General features: G+C 37.7%; 1 protein-coding gene across 4 annotated transcripts in view; it reads right to left on the reverse strand.

The window, feature by feature from the left end:
- PDS5B (PDS5 cohesin associated factor B) overlaps window positions 1–19,123 on the reverse strand; it is a 113,769-nt gene that overhangs the window by 12,512 nt on the left and 82,134 nt on the right. For all 4 annotated transcript variants that reach the window (XM_075050611.1, XM_075050609.1, XM_075050610.1 and 1 more), the window contains 6 exons: window positions 15,377–15,500; window positions 8,663–8,867; window positions 4,602–4,716; window positions 4,097–4,229; window positions 3,182–3,301; window positions 2,744–2,806 (listed from right to left, as the gene is read on the reverse strand). In XM_075050611.1, the coding sequence (XP_074906712.1) occupies window positions 2,744–2,806; window positions 3,182–3,301; window positions 4,097–4,229; window positions 4,602–4,716; window positions 8,663–8,867; window positions 15,377–15,500 (760 nt within the window). The remainder of the gene's footprint in view (window positions 1–2,743; window positions 2,807–3,181; window positions 3,302–4,096; window positions 4,230–4,601; window positions 4,717–8,662; window positions 8,868–15,376; window positions 15,501–19,123) is intronic.

Raw genomic sequence — 19,123 nt, forward strand, 5'->3', positions numbered from 1 at the left:
TTCACTTTTTGTAATCAACATCTTAACACAAAGCAATAAACATTTTCATATGAACGTTACAAAAGACACCAGAAGGAAGCTGACTAAGGTGTAATCAAAGAGCTAGCTGCCATCAAAACCAGTATTCTTCTCTCTACCCCTATAGTCTGTCCTCTTCTCACTGGTAGTACTGGGTGCTCACTTGACCTTACAGTAAGCCACTTCAGCACTTTTTAATGCAGTTTGCTTTCTGCTGATCTAGCCGCCTGAACCAGCTCACCATTTGGATTAGATATGCATCTGTACTGGCAAAACAGAAATAGCAGTAGGACAGCCCTTTCAGCAAAGAAGCCATTAAACCAGCTTAGCTGTAATGGCAAACCACACTAATTTCAACCGGGAATGAATGAGAATCTAAAAAATAAAAAATCAAATACTGTGGAGAAGATTCTGATACTTCATGCACAGGTTTAAAAATGTTAGGCTTTTAATAGGTGCCAGAATTTCCAGACACCAGTGAGCTTCAGGTTATTAATTTAAGTGGATTATCTTTCAGACATGCCAAATACCTCCAGCTCTTACTAACTTTTGAGAGAGTTGAAAGCATTCAGTTACTCCTAAAGAGAATACACCTTTATGCCAAACACCCACATACAAAAATGTTGACTTAAAGACCATTCCCTACATTTCTCATTATCTAGAATGATCCATCTTCTATTTCAATACTAGATTCTATCTATGTCTAAAGTTAGTGACAGCTAAAAAGAAGTTTAACATGCAACATCATAGCAACTTTGAGTGTTCCTTTTTCAGAGATATGCACCATGGATGTGCTGGTTATACTTTTATAGCCGGAGGAAATTTTACACTTACACCAAAGATTCACTCTGCACTGAGTATAAGAAAAACAGCATAACCTTTCCAAAATAAACCTTGGAGAACAAAATCCAGTTTAAGAATTTACATCTATTAGTTTAGAGCTTAATGTTAATTAAGCAAACACAGAAAGAGCTCAAAAGCAGAGAGATGTTCAAATTCACACCGGACTGGACCTCCTATCAAGGAGGGACTAACAGGGCCTGCACCAACAGCTCCTCCCTTACCACAGAACCTACCTCCAAAGCCTTGCTGCCCTCAGATCCTCTTCCCTGCTTGTATCAACCCCGCTAACATCCACCCAAGCTAGTCTTCCATTCCCCAAAATAAGACTCCCTAGACCAATTCTCATTTCACATTGCTCTCATGACGGTGGAAGAACTGAAAATTTTTGGTGGTCAAATACACCTGTTTTGGGTTTGTGTGGTGGGGGTTTGGTAGCAGGGGAGGGGGCTGCAGGGGCGGCTCCTGTGAGAAGCTTCTAGAAGCTTCCCTGGCTCCAAGTCGGACCCGCCTCTGGCCCAGGCTGAGCCCATCAGTGACGGTGGTAACACCTGTGGGAGAGCAGATTTAAGAGGGGAAACCTGCAGAGAGCAGGGGGATTGGGATGGGAGAGGAACCCCTGTGCAGATACCGAGGTCAGGGAAGGAGGAGGGGATGCCCCCACAGCCTGCAGTGAGGCGGCAGGCTGTCCCCCCCAGCCCATGGAGGGGAGCAGGGGAGCAGATGCCCACCTGCAGCCCGGGGAGAGAGGAGCCCACGCCGGAGCAGGGGGATGGATGCCCCCCAGGATGGCCGGGACTCCATGGGAAAGCCCGTGCTGGAGCAGGCTGTGCCTGAAGGACTGCAGCCCGTGGAAAGGACCCACACGGGAGCAGTTCGTGAAGAACTGCAGCCCGTGGGAAGGACTCATGTTGGAGAAGTTCATGGAGAACTTAATATTGACTATTGATCAGAAATTGCAAGAGACACAACTTCCTCTTAATAACTTTTGTCTTCAGTAAGAAGTGAAGTCTCTAATCCATGAAGTTCAAACACTCAAATGCACAATACAATGATGATATATTCCAACCAATAAATGTTGGCTTTCAACTTCTAATCAAAGATGCTCCTGTACATCTGCATTTTTTTCCTAACTTGCATTCCTCCTCTATTAGTAAGTTACTAGCTCACAGCTAATGCTTCATTAGCAAAGTTAAGGGTAATGGAGATGCTCCGCTTTTATTTCTTTTGCAAGGTAGCAAATGAATGTTCTCCTGTAATCTAGAACAGGACGTGTTAATCCAAATGAAAACCAGAATTTGTCTTTTCCTTTACTAGATTGTAATTTTATTCTAAAGAGTACCTGGGCTTAGTTTCAGTGAAGAATGGAAGTTGCCATTCAATACAATGCGTGCTTATAAAGAACAAATTAATATAACCATAGAACAGACAGTTACCTTGTAAGGTACTGTAAAATGGTATTCACCTTTGCCAAAGATTAATTTATGTGATTTTAAAAATCATTTATATTAGAGTTTTCCATAGCTGTCACTTCATATGCAGTATTCTAGTCTTCTGCAGAAAAAAAAGGTTAACCATTTTGCAAACTTGTCAGGTATTATGGGGTGGGTTTTTTTGGTCTCTCTTTTTAAAGACAAAAGGCTTTGCCTACTATTATCACAACACAGCGTAGACAGTAGCAGTTTTTCCCTTCTACTTATCTCTCTCTAACTGTTTACCTACCTTTGGTATATAAACCCTTTGGGCAGAAACAATCTATTTTCTTAAAATTGAAGTGCTTCATTTACTAAGTTTTCTTTAAAACAAACAAACAAACAACAACAAAAACCAAGCCAAATTTGCAAACACAACACCAAAACCCCTAAAACCTCTACACCATACATACCTTTCCAGGAGTGAAAAAAGACTTCATTTCCGGAGGAAGATAATTTTTGGTGTTGCTGAAATTCTGTAAAGAAAGGAGGAAGGGGTTGGGAGGGAGGGGTGTGTGAATAAATAAAAAAAAAAATCACTGCAATAATCAATGAACAAGATACATACATTTTGGACGTAGTACTGAAAAATTTTCTTTACATCATTTATGCTTTTGAAATTTTAAACTTCAACAAAAATACCTTGGGGGGCGGGAGAAATATGTGTCTGTATGCATATATAAATATTTATGAAAACATATATGTACACACATTTTCAATTACATTATAATAGGGAGAAGTCTGAAGTTACAAGAACTATTGGAAAAAAAAACCCCACAAAACCAAAACCAATTACAACTAACAAAGATTTAAACAGACTTATCTCAGAAAAATTAAATGCCAAAGTATACCTTGTCAGGTTGAGTAAAATATCTGGCTGGAAGTACAGGGTCTTTAGGGGATTCCAAACTGTATGTTGTACTCTTTGACATAATGATATTCATCGCTACATCACAGACTGTGTATAGTTTCTGTAAATAATAAAATTTTAAAACCCAAACAAATAACACTTTAGAAGTTCATTGCAAATCTTGACAAAAGACAGTATCTTTTGAGCACAGAACTACAAGAACTCACAGTTTAAAAGCAATCATCTCGAACATTTAACATTAACCTGCATCTTAAACAGTATATCCCAGGGTACTAAAATACAGGAGCAAAAGACAAAAGCACTGTAGGCCCAGCAGTTGAAGAGAGCTAGCTTTCATGATCTTTCTACACTTAATAATAGTGTATGCCATGGTTTTAGAGACAAAGCTAAAAAAAATAAAAAAATCCTCATCTCTGTGGGAAAAGCAGAAAAGTGACAATGATGCAAAAGCCTCAAAAACAAGATCAGGGTTTGATACATTCACTACACAATACACATTGGAGATATCTAATGCATGTATTTTTCTTCCTATACTAAGCCTACTCTTGCACTTTTAAAATCAAATATTACAAAGCATCATAGTGGATGAGTTAAACAGTAAAAATTCCAGTTTATATATATTTAAAGTCAGCATTTAGTAATCTTACTGAGACAGAAACAAAAGGACTGCAAACTATTACAACTCCCCTGCAAATGTGCAATATCTACTGAAGCACAGGAAAATAACTGTCATCTAAACTACAATAAATATAATCATTACAGTATATAGAGTATCATCTCCCACATACAATTCTACTGAAAGACATTTGAAAATTGGTTTGTAAACAAAAAAGCAACTCATTTCCAGAAGCAGGCCAGAATGAAATGCAGTTTCCAATCAAAAAGTATCACCTACTTCATTCATTTTTGGATCATCTGGTCCTTGAGCATCCTTAGTCTGTTTGATATTTTCTACCATTTTTCTGATAAACGCATGACTGTTGTTTTCATTTTTAGCCATCAATATTTCCAGTATGAACCACAGGCACCTAAAGGAGAAATACAGTACTCCTCATGAATAAAAATGCAAAAGAAATTATTTTAAAAAGCGCATGTGAGAAAGTGGTTTGTGCTAGGTTTTATTAGTATTATGGATTTGAACTGGTCTAACTCTGGGAAACAAGTTCTTTAGAAAAAAAAAAATTAAGGTAGGATGAGCAGAAGGTGAAGGTTCCTCTGTAACATAACAGAGAGCACTAAAAAAGCATATATACTATTTCTCACAACATTTTACAGAAATAACCGCCATCGCTATGTGCACTGGACAGTTTATCAGGGTACCACAATGAATCAAAATTTCACTTAGAATAAAGTTAAGATTTTTTTAACGCTAGAAATAACACTATTAAAAGTAGTCTTACTCTTTAATGTCCTTGAGTTGTTCAATGTCCTGGACTTTGACATAATCTGGGTCATGAGCTAGAAGATGGATAGTATAAGGAACAACATACTCTGGTAGAAGTGACAACAGTTTCTCTGAAAAGCAGAAGAAAGATGCATCAAAAGGCTACATACCAAGAAATATGTTTTTCTACTACAGAGAAAAGAGCAAAATTTAAGGTCAGCATACATTAAGAAAAAGTATAGGCACATGTGGGCCTATCATTTCTTTATGATGTTACATCTCATGGTTGATGTGCAGATGTTTCATGCATGCAAAAATTAAGATTTTAAGTATCTCTTACTCAGGGCTGCATACTTTCTAGCTACCTTGAGAATACAGCTACAGTCACTCTCTACTCCCAATCCTTTCCTCAGTTCAAAGCCTGTATTCTGAAAGACTTTGAAAAACAGAAGTGAGGCTAGATCACAAAATCCATGTTAACTGCAAGATGTGAGACCAGCACAATTGCAGGGTAAGCTACTATTCTTTCTTTGGACATTGCAGTGTGCAGCCTTGCTGTCAACAGAACAGAAAGAAATGCCCCTTGCAGGGGCTTTGCAGTCAAATTGCCACAATGTTCCCCAAACCCACCTGTTTACCTTACCCATTTAAAGAAGGGATAGGAGGTAACATAAAAGCTATAACAAAGTAGTAGTGGACTGAGTTTGAAAGGCTCAATCCCACTTGAACAGAGCAGCACAACTGAACTATGACATTCAAAGCATTCAAAACTTTTTCTAGCATCCTCCAAGACTTGTAAGTTGTCCTAAGCAAGGACTGCAGGAGAAAGTCTTTCCTACATCACGACAGTCAGATGGCCCATTTTCCTCGAGGATTCACAAAGTAGGGATTGTTGCCAAAGGCCCTCTCAGAGTTATGATCACAAAATACACATTCCATAAGGTAACAAATAAATTCCTGAGCTAACCAACACCACGCAAAGTGAACTTCAGCACCTCAAAGTTTGATGACGAAAATCAGAATAAAAAAGGTCATATCGCACAGGGCAAGGACAACAAAAAGACATGTTGTATACCAAAAGTAAAAAAGCGTTTTGCAGAAAATGTCCAGGCTCTTTTCTTTAGCCTAACGACTAAGAGGAACTGGAGGATGCACAGCACACGTAAGTTATTAAACCTGTACCCTGTGCAACAGGCAGGATGATAGGCAAGGAAGGCATGCTAGTGTTCTGGGTATGTTACTATAGTACAAGCATCTGATCTTGAGTGCTTGTGGCAAATGCAGTCATGGTATTAACATGCCTATGGATAAACACTTGAATGCATATGTGAAGGAAGGAGGGAAATTGCTGTCTCTGTTTTTGAAAAATCACATTTTTGAGCTAGTGAGCAGTCATGAAAGACATGACCAAGTCTGTAAAATCTTCTTTCAGTAAGCTTTTAACCCCTATTAGGTTATGAATAAGAAGTCCAAATATCTGTAAATCATTATATATAATAAGATTTGAAAACTATTTTCAAATACATTAGAACACTGACATTTTTATCCAACATCTGTTTGCTTAACTAAATTAAAAAAAAAAAAGTGGCAGGGAAGAAAAAGAACATAACTATGATTTTAGAACACTAGCAAGATTGGCTTGCCCTAGACATGTCCCAGGCAAACCAACCTGCTATTATTTGTATTAATTAGCAACTTCAGTAGAATGCTCGTCACGAACTCATGAACTCAGTGTTTCACTAACTTTCTGCCTTGTACAGTTTCTAATATAACTATAGTAATAATTCCAACTGGGTCTGGAAAACAAAGCGAACCAGATCCAGACAAAACAGGAAAAGGACAAATATTGACATGTCACCACAAAAAATAGTATTTACATTCTTTCCTCATCTCTAATAAACACAGACACAACTTGAAAGGTGGGGTGGCTTTACAGACATGAACTACCAGCACTTGAAACTAGAATGTGCCAAAACCCCCTCATGACAGGCCTTTATGAGCATTTAAGAAAGTTGTTAAAAAAATTAATCTTTGCTCTTGTAATTTTTCCACTTACTTGCAAGTAAAAGCCTGCCCTTAGAAAACAATGATTACTACGCAAGACACAAGCCTCTACCCAGATGAAACTAGTAACAGATACATAATCAAAATAAGTCTCCTCTTGAGTGGCTTCCACTCTGAGTAGCATTTAGAGAATTTAAGAGGCCTGAGAGTAATTCCTGACAGCCTGTAAAAGGTCAGTGTGAAGGAAAGAGGCATTTTACTGTCCAGTACCAGTCCCTAGGAAGTTTTCCTTAAGGCAAGGTATACAGAAGTTTACCATCTTTGCAACAAATGCTGAAATCTTCCCAAATACCTGCAAGATACCCTCCTCACCTGTACCAAGTTTTCAAGAAAAAACATATCACAAAATCATACATTTATAGGTTCAGAAAAATAGATGCATTAATCAGAGATGCAGATTCTCAGCTCTAGTTTTTTGTGGAAGCTTTTCAGAGGAGATACTATCGTCATTACTACCCTGAGTTACTGCATGGCCAGTAGGGAGAATGACACAGGAGGAGACATATACACATTTAAATAGTATGATCTTACCAGAACTGAGCTTCAGCTGTACTACTGCAATAATTATTTTTTTAAGATGCAAACAGTTCAAGACATTTTATTTGTTAAAAGTTCAGACTGGTAAACCTGAATGTCACAAAGTTAACATAACGTTGTAATCCTCAAAAAATCCTGCAATCTATATTTAATCCAGACTCCTCACAGATTATAGTACATATCAAATCAATGGCATCACTCAGGGTAAGTCTTTCAGCAAGAAAAAAAAAAATCATCAGGCACACTTTGAAGTCCTATTGGATAAAGAGAATCACACAGATCTAGGCTCCTCTTAATTTCTTCTACAGATTTTTGATAGTAATTTTGCAGCATCTATCTTTATATAGTTAGGAAATCAGCAATTACATTTAATCATACGAGAATTCTTATATTTTCCTCCCACATAACTAAAAGCGTTTTCAGCTTTGAAGAGGAATAGTCTTAGGATGACTTACAGGCATTTGCTCAATGGATTTTTATTTTTTACATGTTATTGAGGAGGGTGAAAAAGCACCTATGTTTTTGCTTTTTTAAGTCTAATTAACAATACACAAAATGATTTCTCTGCAGACTTATTCTCTGGTCAAAATCTAAGGGGACTAAGGCTCACACAGACTGACATGGCTAATATAAAGTCTGTGATTCATAAATGTAGAAGGAAATCAGTTATCTGACAGCATCTGTGAGATCAGATTCAAAAAACAGGTCTGGTCTATCCTAAGACAAGATGAAAAAATCCGCTTCATTTACAAAAGGCCAAATGATCAGTAATCTTTCAAAGAAACAAAACTTTCAAAAACTCTTATTCAAAATGCCCATAGCTCTTCATGAAGGTCTACTTTTTCCTATAACCATATACCAGTATCGTCATACTGCATGTGAGTAGCTCTGAGTATGTCAAAAGGGAAAAGGACTGATTTAATAAAAGAAAAATAGCTAACATTAGTCCATAACAACTTCCACAGCATTCCCACAATCCAACTGGTGGCACTGGGATGAAAGAATTACATAAACTCATCCTGAAGTGCCTACAAATATAGCCCTTTGCCAGCATAACATAAGAAGCTACGCAATATAGCAGTGGAAAGACAGACAATTTAGTACAGCATTATGTCATTAAGGTTGCATATTATTAATTACTAAAGTAAAATTATGTTGTACGTGAAGTGACAATGATTAATTAACCATTAAGTTCAAACATTACACATAACTGCCTTAAAAAACTACTTCACTTCCAATATACTTAGGTATAAGCATTTGCACAGCCTTTAACAAAACTGAAAGATCTCAGAAATACCTATTAAAAAACTCTATAGAAAATTTGGACTCTATTTTCAGTTTTCATTAGATACTTCTAAGTGAAATTTACAGCCATTCTATGTATAAAACCAGGAAATGATCAATATTTTCAGTGTCTACTCACATTTACATTTGAACTATAGCACTTGTACCAAAAAGCGACATCTATTCTCTTACCACTAACTGCTGCATGTTGCTTCAGATATTCCCTTCTGACATTTATGTTCTTCACAAGGCACTGCCTAGCATGAGCTCTTCTCTCTTTCACAGGATCTTTTGCACACAGTGCACAAATAGCCATATATTCTAGTGGCAGCCGTAGTCTAGAAAGGCCTTTGTGAAGTTTCTGAGCAAATATTTGTCTCACTTGGTAACATTCATCCTATTAAAAAAAAAAAAAAAAAAGGCAAAACCAAAAAAAGGTAAAAGTAAACTTTTAGAAAAGTAATACAAACAGTGAAATAAAACATGGAAGCCTGGGTAAATATGCCAAAATCAATTTCAGACCTCACAGCTACAGATATATAGGAATTGTAAGAAAATTTTTAATGCCAATTCAGAGCAATTAAATTGAATTAATCAGTTGAAGCTTCCCTTAAGATCAAGAGAAGAGTTAAAGTTCAGAAAGTGTACAAGAAGATATCACACTCAGGACCCAAGGCCTAATTTAGCATAGGACTGAGGCATGGAGTTAATGAAATTGTTTATAATAGGACCTCTTGCTTTGTAGAGCCAAAGTCAAAGACCTGCACCGAAACAGTGTTTAGCCACCAGTAACCACTGTGTTGACTTTACTACTGCGATTTCACAAATTTTCATCAAGCCATTAATATTAGAGACTGTGTAAAATTCAACAGAATTACCAGATAAGGTCAAACATTGAGAGTACCAAGCATTTCCACTGTACTGTAGAAACCTATGAACTATGACTGACCACGGAAGGTAATAGCCCATGTCTAACAGTTGCCAAGTAACACAAAGTAAAATAATACGAAGGCTGCAAATGTACTTCTACAATTTATTAAGCAACGTATTTCCAGAAAAGATAGGAACTTCAAAATTCTCTGTATGAAAATAACCTACGAACTTTAAGACACCATTCAATATGCCACAAACCATTTAGTAAAAGGTCAAGGAAGGATAACAGAAGCAGGTGCAGAAAAGTTAGAAGAAAATGTACAGAAAAGCATAAGGTAAACAAGGCCACCAAAACAGCTTGCCATATTTAACCTGCCAAAAAAAGGTCAAAAGGAAAAACTGGTTATCTCTAAATATGAAGAAAAAACATTAACAGGAATAAACAGCTATTTTAATCAAATGACAATTTAGAAACGAGGAAGAATTGAAGAGGGTTTCCAGCTATCAGCCAACTGGAAGTACAGAGACAAAACCAAGCCACTGGTAACACTGACTCCGCTAAATTAGCAAATGGCATCAGAAGAGGTCATGTGTTATCTAACACAAGCCTCCTTCTCCACTCACCCAAAAATTAAATCCAGAAGAAATTAATCAAGCCCCCTTTTTCCATCTGTGCTTCAAGCCAGAGTTTTCCTCTATGGACTGAAACCCTGAAATTCCGGCTGTAGCCAGATTTGAAGCAACCCAAGACCACAAACCCAAACCGTGAGACCTACTCAAGAACTATTGCCTCTTTATAGCAAATCCACCCTCCCCAGCAGAAGGCTACAGTACAGCGCTCTTCTCCTGCTCAGTAGCCTTTGGAAAGCTTAGAAGAGACCTGCGCCTTGTTGGTATACTGACAAGAAAGCTTGTCCTCCTTGACTAAGAGGACAAAGGAAGGTATAGTTCATTGTTCCTGATGGCATTGTGTGGCACAAATTGAAATTATTATAATTTCTTTATCTTTTAATATTGAGAATAACCTTAAATTGAGCTCAGTTACACTAGTTCACTGGGAAGAAGCAGGACCAAACTCAACCAAGTTGTACATTTTTTATAGCATACAAATAAAACACATACATTAGCCCAATTTTACGTATCTACCTCTCAGAATTTAATGCCCATTCATCAGAAGTTCACCATTTAAAAGTATTTTTTAGAAAAGTATTTGAAAAGCAGCATGTACCCTTCAGACACAACTCTGATTCTTGAAAATTGACAAAGACTCGCTTAAACAAAAAACTTTCAGAGTTGACAAAGGAACCTGAAAAAGCTTTGGGATTTATTTTTTTTTAACAAATGAAACTTATGCAATCTGAAAGATTTATTCTAAATACAATTAAAATTGTATTTTCAACAGCAAAGCTTATTAGATCTTAAATCTGGTCTCAAAGCCTGTTAAACACTGAAGTACTTAAACCTATGCTCAATTATTTTCTACTCTATTTCAATATGAAGCTCTGCTGACATCAAAATTTGTTCTACAGATCAAAGAACTGAACTGCTGGTGAGCTCACAGGTTTGGCCAAACACACACATAACTGATTTTAAAATGACTAAAACTACATGCATTTAATCATCACAAAGTCTCTGTTTACCAGTGCAACCTTAATACAGCAACTAGTGACAACACTTAATTACGTATTCTGCACTCTAATCATTCCACATTACAAAATGGCAGTCTCAAGACAAAAAAACCTGCCAGCACAGAACCACAGCAGAACCTGTGCAACCATTACAGGCTTTAAAAATTAAGCTTTTCCTTTTGTTTAAACTGCTTCCCGACCTGCTCACTTAAAGAACATTCACTTTAAATTAAATTACATAATACTAGAGTTGGCCTTGACATCACTTGAATGTCCTAATTCGTGGCTACACTTCATAGTGTTAAGAATGAATAAACTTGCAGAATAGTCAGGATCTACCATCAAGAAATGGATTCCAATACTAAACATTCTAAGTATAAACATATATGTATGCATATGTACACATGCAAATATATCAAAAACAAATATACAGATGGGTTTCTATAAGAGATTAATACAGTGCCACTTGTAAAGTGCAAAAATCATGGAAACCATTACTGTTACTCTGCATCTGAGGATCTGAACTCAATAGCCTGGCAGAGAGAAAGGAGACTGCAGAAGACCTCAAGAAGATCTAGAAAAGTTATTCCTAAGTATGCAAAATCCATTAAGAGCTACAGAGAAAAGTAAAGGCAGAATTCCTGTCCTGACTGATCTTACAATCTAAGTTCTAGTAAACAAGTAAGGAAGTTAGCAAAGAAATAATAACTGAGGAGAAAAGGTGACAAAAGCGATATTGTAGTGGAACAGATTCTCCTAGAAGATATGTCAAGGCATATGAATAACCACAGGGAGATCATTACAGACAGCCAACATGGCTTCACAAAGGACAAATCGTGCCTGACTGATCTAGTAGCCTTTTACAATGGAGTCACTGTGTAGGTGGATAAGGGAAGAGCAACTGATGCCATCTATCTAGAGTTCTGTAAGGCACCACCTCACACAACATTCTTGTCTCTAAACCTGAGAGATATGGGTTTCATAGATGCACTGGATAAAAAATTGGCTGGATGGCCACGCCCTAAGAATTGTGGTCAAAAACTCAGTGTCCAAATGGAGACCAGTAACAAGTGGTGTCCCTCAGGAGTCAATTTTGGGACCAGTACTGTTCAGTATCTTTATTAATGACACAGAAGGATTGAGTACATCCCTTGGCGAGCCTGTGGATGACACAAAGTGGTGCATCTGATGCACTAGAGGGAAGAGATGCCATCCAGAGGGGCCTTGGCAGGCTTGAGGAGCAGGGTCATGTGAACCTCATGAGGTTCAACAAAGGCCAAGTGCAAGGTCCTGCACCTGGCTCAGGACACTCCTCAGCATCAATACAGGCTGGGGGATGAAGGGGTTGAGAGCAGCCCTGCTGGGAACAGGACACTGGTGGATGAAAAATTGGACCTGAACCAGCAATGTGCACTCGTAGCCCAGAAAGCCCATCGTATCCTGGGCTGCATCAAAAGAAGCATTACCAGCAGGTCAAGGGAGGTGATTCTGCCCCCTCTAGTCCGCTCTAGTGAGACCCTACCTGGAGTACTGCTTCCAGCTCTGGGGTCCCCATTACAAGACAGACATGGAGCTGTCCGAGCAGGTCCAGAAGAGGACCATGAAAATGGTCAGAGGGTTGGAACGCCTCTCCTATGAAGAAAGGCTGAGAGAGCTGGGGTTGCTCAGCCTGGAGGAGAGAAAGCTCTGGGGAGACCTTAATGTGGCCTTTCAATATATGAAGGGGGCTTAGAAGAAAGACAGAGAAAGACTTTATCAGGGCCTGCAAGTGACAGGACAAGGGGCAATGGTTTTAAACTGAAAGAGGTTAAGTTTAGATAGGACATAACGAAAAAGTGTTTGCAATGTGGGTGGCTGTCCTGGTTTCAGCTGGGTAGAGTTAATTGTCTTCCTAGTAGCTGATACAGTGCTATGTTTTTGAGTTAGGTTATGAGAAGAACGTTGATAACACTGATGTTTTCAGTTGTTGCTAAGTAATGTTTAGTCTAAAGTCAAGGATTTTTCAGCTTCCGATGCCCAACCAACAAGAAGGCTGGAGAGGAACAAGAAGTTGCGAGGGGACACAGCCAGGGCAGCTGACCCAAATTGGCCAAAGGGGTATTCCATACCATGCGACATCACATCTAGTATATAAACAGGGGGGAGTGGTGGTGGCGGGATCACTGCTCGGGGACTAACTGGGTGTCGGTCGGTGGGTGGTGAGCAATTGCAGTGTGCATTACTTGTATATTCCAATCCTTTTATTATTACTGTTGTCATTTTATCAGTGTTATAATTATCATTATTAGTTTCTTCTTTTCTGTTCTATTCTGTTCTTATCTCAACCCACAAGTTTTACCCCCCTCCCCCCCTGATTCTCTCCCCCATCCCACTAGGTGGGGGCAGAACTGAGTGTGCGGCTGCATGGTGCTGAGTTGCTGGCTGGGGTTAAACCACAACAGAGGTAGGATACTGGCACAGGTTGCCTAGAGCTGTGGATGTGTACAAGGCCAGGACAGATGGGGCTTTGAGCAACCTGATCTAGTGGAAGATGTTCCTGCCCATGGCAGTGTGTTTGGAAGGAGATGATCTTTAGAGGTGCCTTCCGACCCAAACTATTCTATGATTCTATAGTAAGATGTGATACTAACTTGCTTATAAATGTTGGTGACCCTATTATGTTTTCCTAATTTAAATCTCATCTCTCAAAATTCCCTTTCAAAAATTGAGGAGAGGTAAGCATTAGACCCAAAGATAGCAAAAAAAAAAAAGGTGACAACACATCTGTTACCAATATCCAGAAACAGTTAAGACTGATACAGCTGGAAAATGAAGCAGCAAAAAAGAAAGTGAGAGACAGCGATGCAGTGAAGGGCAAGGAACTTGCACCTAACGTACTGAAAAGAGAGTCAAAACAATGAAGGCAAATTTTAATAGAGGCGAACTGCAAGGTTAACATTTGCAATAAACAAAACTTTGCCATAGGAGGGAGATGACTGAAGAAATGAACACATTTTGATCACTGGGATCAGAAGAAAACAGAACATGCAAATACTATATTGGCATGACATTATCTGGCTAGAGTATCCTTTCTGGAACAGAGACAGGTCTTATTGTCATTACAGTAAGTAGTTATTCTAGTCTCTAGTAATTTTGTTCTGAATTGTAAAAATCTTTAAAACTGATTTTGACTCGGGACTAACATTTCTATTAGGTTTTGGAATAGGAAAATTGAAAAATGTCAGTCCTCGCTTTGGGTGTAAAGACCTTCAGTTATTACCACTGAATTTCTGCTGCATTTTTGTTAGATTTCATTTGCTTAAGTAATTTTAAGTTTTGCTCCATTTCTCTTGTTTTTCACAGCATTTGGGAACTGAGTAAGGGCTGCTTTCCATAGGAACACAGAGGCTTAAAATCCACCTAAACATTGTCAAAACAATACATAAACATAATACAGACTGTCTTACTCTGGTATATGAATGATTTTTCTAGCCTAACTGTACCCAATTCCAAACAACTTAAGAACTTGAAAAGATACTCTATATGAAAATAAACAATATCCACACAGGAGCTTTACTTTGTATTTTCTAATATTAAATTCCAATTTCAAATCTTCTGACATTTTAAATGGGGTCGCAGCTTTTAAAGCTTTAGCCAGTCATAGGAGTTAAGGTCTACAATAGAATACTATTACTGAAGATATCTTCTGGAAGGGATTCTTATTCTTCCCAGAGGATTTCTTGACTTTTGTAAAGTCAGGAGAATACCAGCAGTTACACAAGTAACACCAACATGAGTCCCTCCATGATCACCTTACTCTTGGGGTGTGAATCAATTTCTGTAGAATTTAAGTCTACAAGACAGGAACACAGAGTATCTCTATATCTCTACTTACAATTCAGAAGTTACTTCCTTTCTGCTACTTTGGGCTCACCAGCAGAAATTAAGGATGAAAATTCCAACATATACTGAGAAATCTCTCCCTACCTCTTTTAATATTTAAAGGATGCCAAATATCTTTGCAGACCTCTGCGTTCCAAATATATTCTACTCAAGTATCAAGAAACCAAGGTCACTGTTGTCACTGCAGTCCAGCGTACTTTATGTCATCTCATTTCAACTTCTAATAATGTTATAATGCAACTGAGGTATTACTTAAAATCTATACTGAGTTCCTTGGTTCATCCATATTCTAACATTTCACTACTTTTAAGTTAGCATTCCCCCACTGGGCAGACCAGTACTACAGATCTAATTCTCATCCAAAATCAGTTTTCAGTATTATGTAGTGGGAAAATAAATTCATGCCAAGACTGAACGTTTTGCATAAAATCAGATTAGCAAAAATATACACAACATACAGAACAAACAACATATATACTCATACATTTGCTGATAACCCACAAGTCCCACCTAATTTCCTTACATTTATGGCTAGCGCACACAGCTGGTACTGTTCTAGGGTGATGATTTCATGGTAACAAGGTTCTTGTGCCAACTTCACAATAGCATTCCCCGCAGCCAGCCTCAACCGAGACATATCAGGTTTACTGAAAAACAAGCACATGGGTTATGAAAGTTAATTAGTAAAAAAAATTATGTAATTATTTGACTTAATTAAATCTCAGTAAGTTTGCATTACTGAAAAACTGAAAAAAAGGTACTTAAAAAAAGAAGGAAAAGTCTCCATGGACTTTGCTGCCACCACCCCCCCCCGCCCGAATCAACAGCAGATGTAACTTCAAACCAAAAGTAGTTTCCATGTCACCACATTTTGCAGCCTATTACCACATACCTATTACCTTGCCCCAACTTAGCAATGAAAATATTCCTTGGAACTTCCTAAAAGTTCCACATGTATATGAAACAGTTCTAGCTGTGCACTGGACCAGAACAGTCCAAACTGCCTCTCAGAGACCTCATTTAGACTGTAAGACACTTTTGTTCAGTATGCTGGTTTTTCTTCAGCAAGTTGTTCCTGTCAAAGTAGCAGCCCATTTCTAGTCCCCAAAGTTGCCACACTTTTTCTAGCAATGATAGCTCAAAATCCACACTGCAAGTCAACATAAATTGAGATTAGTTAGATATTATGATAGGTGACTAAGTGAATGATATTTTTAAGACAATAGCAAAAAGGACTTAGCAAGTGAAAAGATTTTCAACATGCTGAAAGTAGTTATGTGACTTGTACACCCAAACTGCACTCCCACTTAGCAAAACACTCCAACCATTTGCTAATTTTCACATCAAAAGATGAATAGGTTTTTCTGTAACCTACAACTGTATTTACAAAGGTTATCAAAATATTAAAAGCGTCTTCACATGAGCTTTGCAAACTGATATCCACTAAATGTGTGCATTAATAAACTTAGTTGAGCTTTCACTGTTCTTAGAAAATTTCTTTCAGTACAGTATATTACTTCTGCTGTTCTTCAGATCAAACACAAAAGAATTAAGAAGTTTTATGCACCTCTAACTTAAAAAAACTAATGAATTCTTTTCAGAAGTAGTAAGTACAGCTTTTTCCTTTGATAACTTGGAACAGGAATCAAGTTGTATTCTTTCTTAGAAATTCACTTAAGCAGGGCAAATATTGTTTAACTTCTTAATCATTTGCCCTTTATCCTTAGGAAAAGCAAACACTGTAGCCTAAAATCTATTGTCATGAAAACTGTATAAAGCATTTAAAGAATGAGATAAACACCCATTTTAAACACAGAGTGCGTGATAAAAATACCTACTAAAAGAGCTTAAATGTTAAAATTTATCTAATCAGGTTTTATACACACTGCAGTATTTTATGGAAACAACATCTCAAAAAAAACCCCAAACAGGTCACGAGCAACCAAATGACAGGACGAAAGCTGCACTAACCTTCAAACAAAGCATGAAGATTAACGTGGTAACGTTTAGTTCTTAAATGCCAAATTTCACTTTAAATTGCATCTACTGTGATAAGTGAACCCAATAAAGATTCATTTTTTGCACTTCAGTGACAATTGAGCAATAATGACTTACAAGTACAGAATGACTGAGCCAAAGGAAAGTATAAAATTAAGAACCTTCAATCTTCCTCAGCTTTGGTAGTGATAACATTTAATTCTGAAAATTCAATCAAAGATATTTCACATAAAAGTTGGCCAAATCTTTACAGAGTATATGTATCACAGAAATACTCACAAGCATGTGTGCATGCTGTGGGAAGGAAGAACAGGACAGGGTCAGTTTTGAGTATCATTCTTACAGCTGAAGATGAAAATCAGATCTGTCTTATTCCCCCAAAGGATTATCTTCAAAGAAACTCTCAATTGAGGATTTATTTTTGATCAAACTGTTATAGCCAAAAGCCTTCTGATCTGCATTATCCCAAACCACACAATTATTAGGGCTGAAATAAAAGCCTCTGTATGATATAATTGCAGTTTTTGATTTCTTCTAGTAGTTTTGAAAATTAGTACCAAGGATGCCCTTGTCCTATCAGGAGCTCTCTAAGAGATAGAAGAGGGAGCTGGACATTTGTTTTCTGGAGTGCTATTACTATTGCTGAAGACCACGTGTTTGAAATGAGAACAAAAGTGAAACCACATGGAAAGATGTGATCAAGTGCAAAACACAGTCTTAATTAAGGTGGTGGGCTGCACAAAGACAATCCAAATAAGTGCATCCTGAAAACATATCTGGTACATAATCATCTCTTCTCTCACTTTACAAACTAGCAGTTAACGTTTGTTCTTCTACTCCAGAGAATAAATGCCAGTGTTGAATTTTCTAAGCATTTTCCATGTTCCATGGAATAAAAAGTGTCTTTTGAATACAACCTCTGAAAACGTTGCACACCAGATAGCGTAGCAAATTATCTATAGCACAGAACTATGAAGTTCTAAACTCCAGTTTTTAAGTAATTTCTCTCTTGGTAAGCTTCAGTTTAAGGAAAAAGCAGATAGCATTTCAGAAAAATCTCAGTTCAGGTTCATATCTAATATCAATACTTCCAGCAACAGCTAGTGTCCTCTGATACTGAAATACTCTTATTTTATGCTTAGTATAGATTAAAATCCTACTACAAAGACACGCGAGATTCAACTTTAGCTGTTTTACCTAACCACAAATAGAAAATTAGTATAATACTGAGTTTTAAATTTGTAGGACTTTTTATGACTTATAAAATGAAAAATAAAGACCTGGAAAGATGGTTGAGATATTGTTTGTTGACGAAATATTTAAAAAATCTGGCACTGGTGAATTTAACCTACATACGCTAACATCTCAAAGCAATTAGTTGCTGTCTTAAAAGCAACTCAACAGTCATCAATCCTACTACTTGAAAGGGAGAAGGATGAACAAGGGTAGGGAGTTGTTTATTTGTTTTCCAAGTGCGACCTTGTCTTCACCTGACATTCTAGGCTGAACCATGCTTTGAAATTTTAAAAAATCCCATTCCCTTAAAATGTCACTAAATCTACATAACTGTACTTTTCAAAGAGGCATGGGGACAGTAATTTTCATGGCTGATGAGGACAATAACACCAAGATGATTACAGCATGACTAACAGCCTACATGAGGTCAAATGTCTCCTGAACCCTGGCACTTTCAGTTAATTCAATTATCTTTAGCAAATTATACATTGTTTAAAAGACAAATGCAAGCCATGAACACAAAAAATGACTCTACATAGAATGGTATCAGATCAAGTACAGTTTAAAAGGTTATGTTCTGTACTTAACAGACAATTTTACTCTTTCCAAAGCCTACTCTAATTTGGCAGGAGCAGCATAAGATTTGCACAGTAGGGACACAATAAGCACTGCCAGAAAGAAGATATCCTCACTGAGTTCTCAAAGGGTGAAGAATAAAGGTCCAAAAGTGTCAGCGAGATACCAGCAAGCTCCATGCAAAACTAATGCGCCTGAAACATCACCTCCTCTGCTTCAGGTTTTGGGAGTACTTGTTAATGTAGGTGGTATAGCTCACACAGAGACAATGGAGACCTTCTCTCCTTGCAGCTTAGAGCCTTCCCAAAATGCAATACTGGGAATCACAGAATAGTTACAGTTGGAAGGGACCTCTGGAGGTCATCTAGCCCAACCTCTCTGCTCAAGCAGGGTCACCTAGAGCAGGCTGCCCAGGACAGTATCCAGATGGTTTTTTAATATCTCCAAGGATGGAAACTCC

The sequence above is a fragment of the Buteo buteo genome, chromosome 18 (assembly GCF_964188355.1).
Source record: "Buteo buteo chromosome 18, bButBut1.hap1.1, whole genome shotgun sequence".
Classification (NCBI taxonomy): domain Eukaryota; kingdom Metazoa; phylum Chordata; class Aves; order Accipitriformes; family Accipitridae; genus Buteo; species Buteo buteo.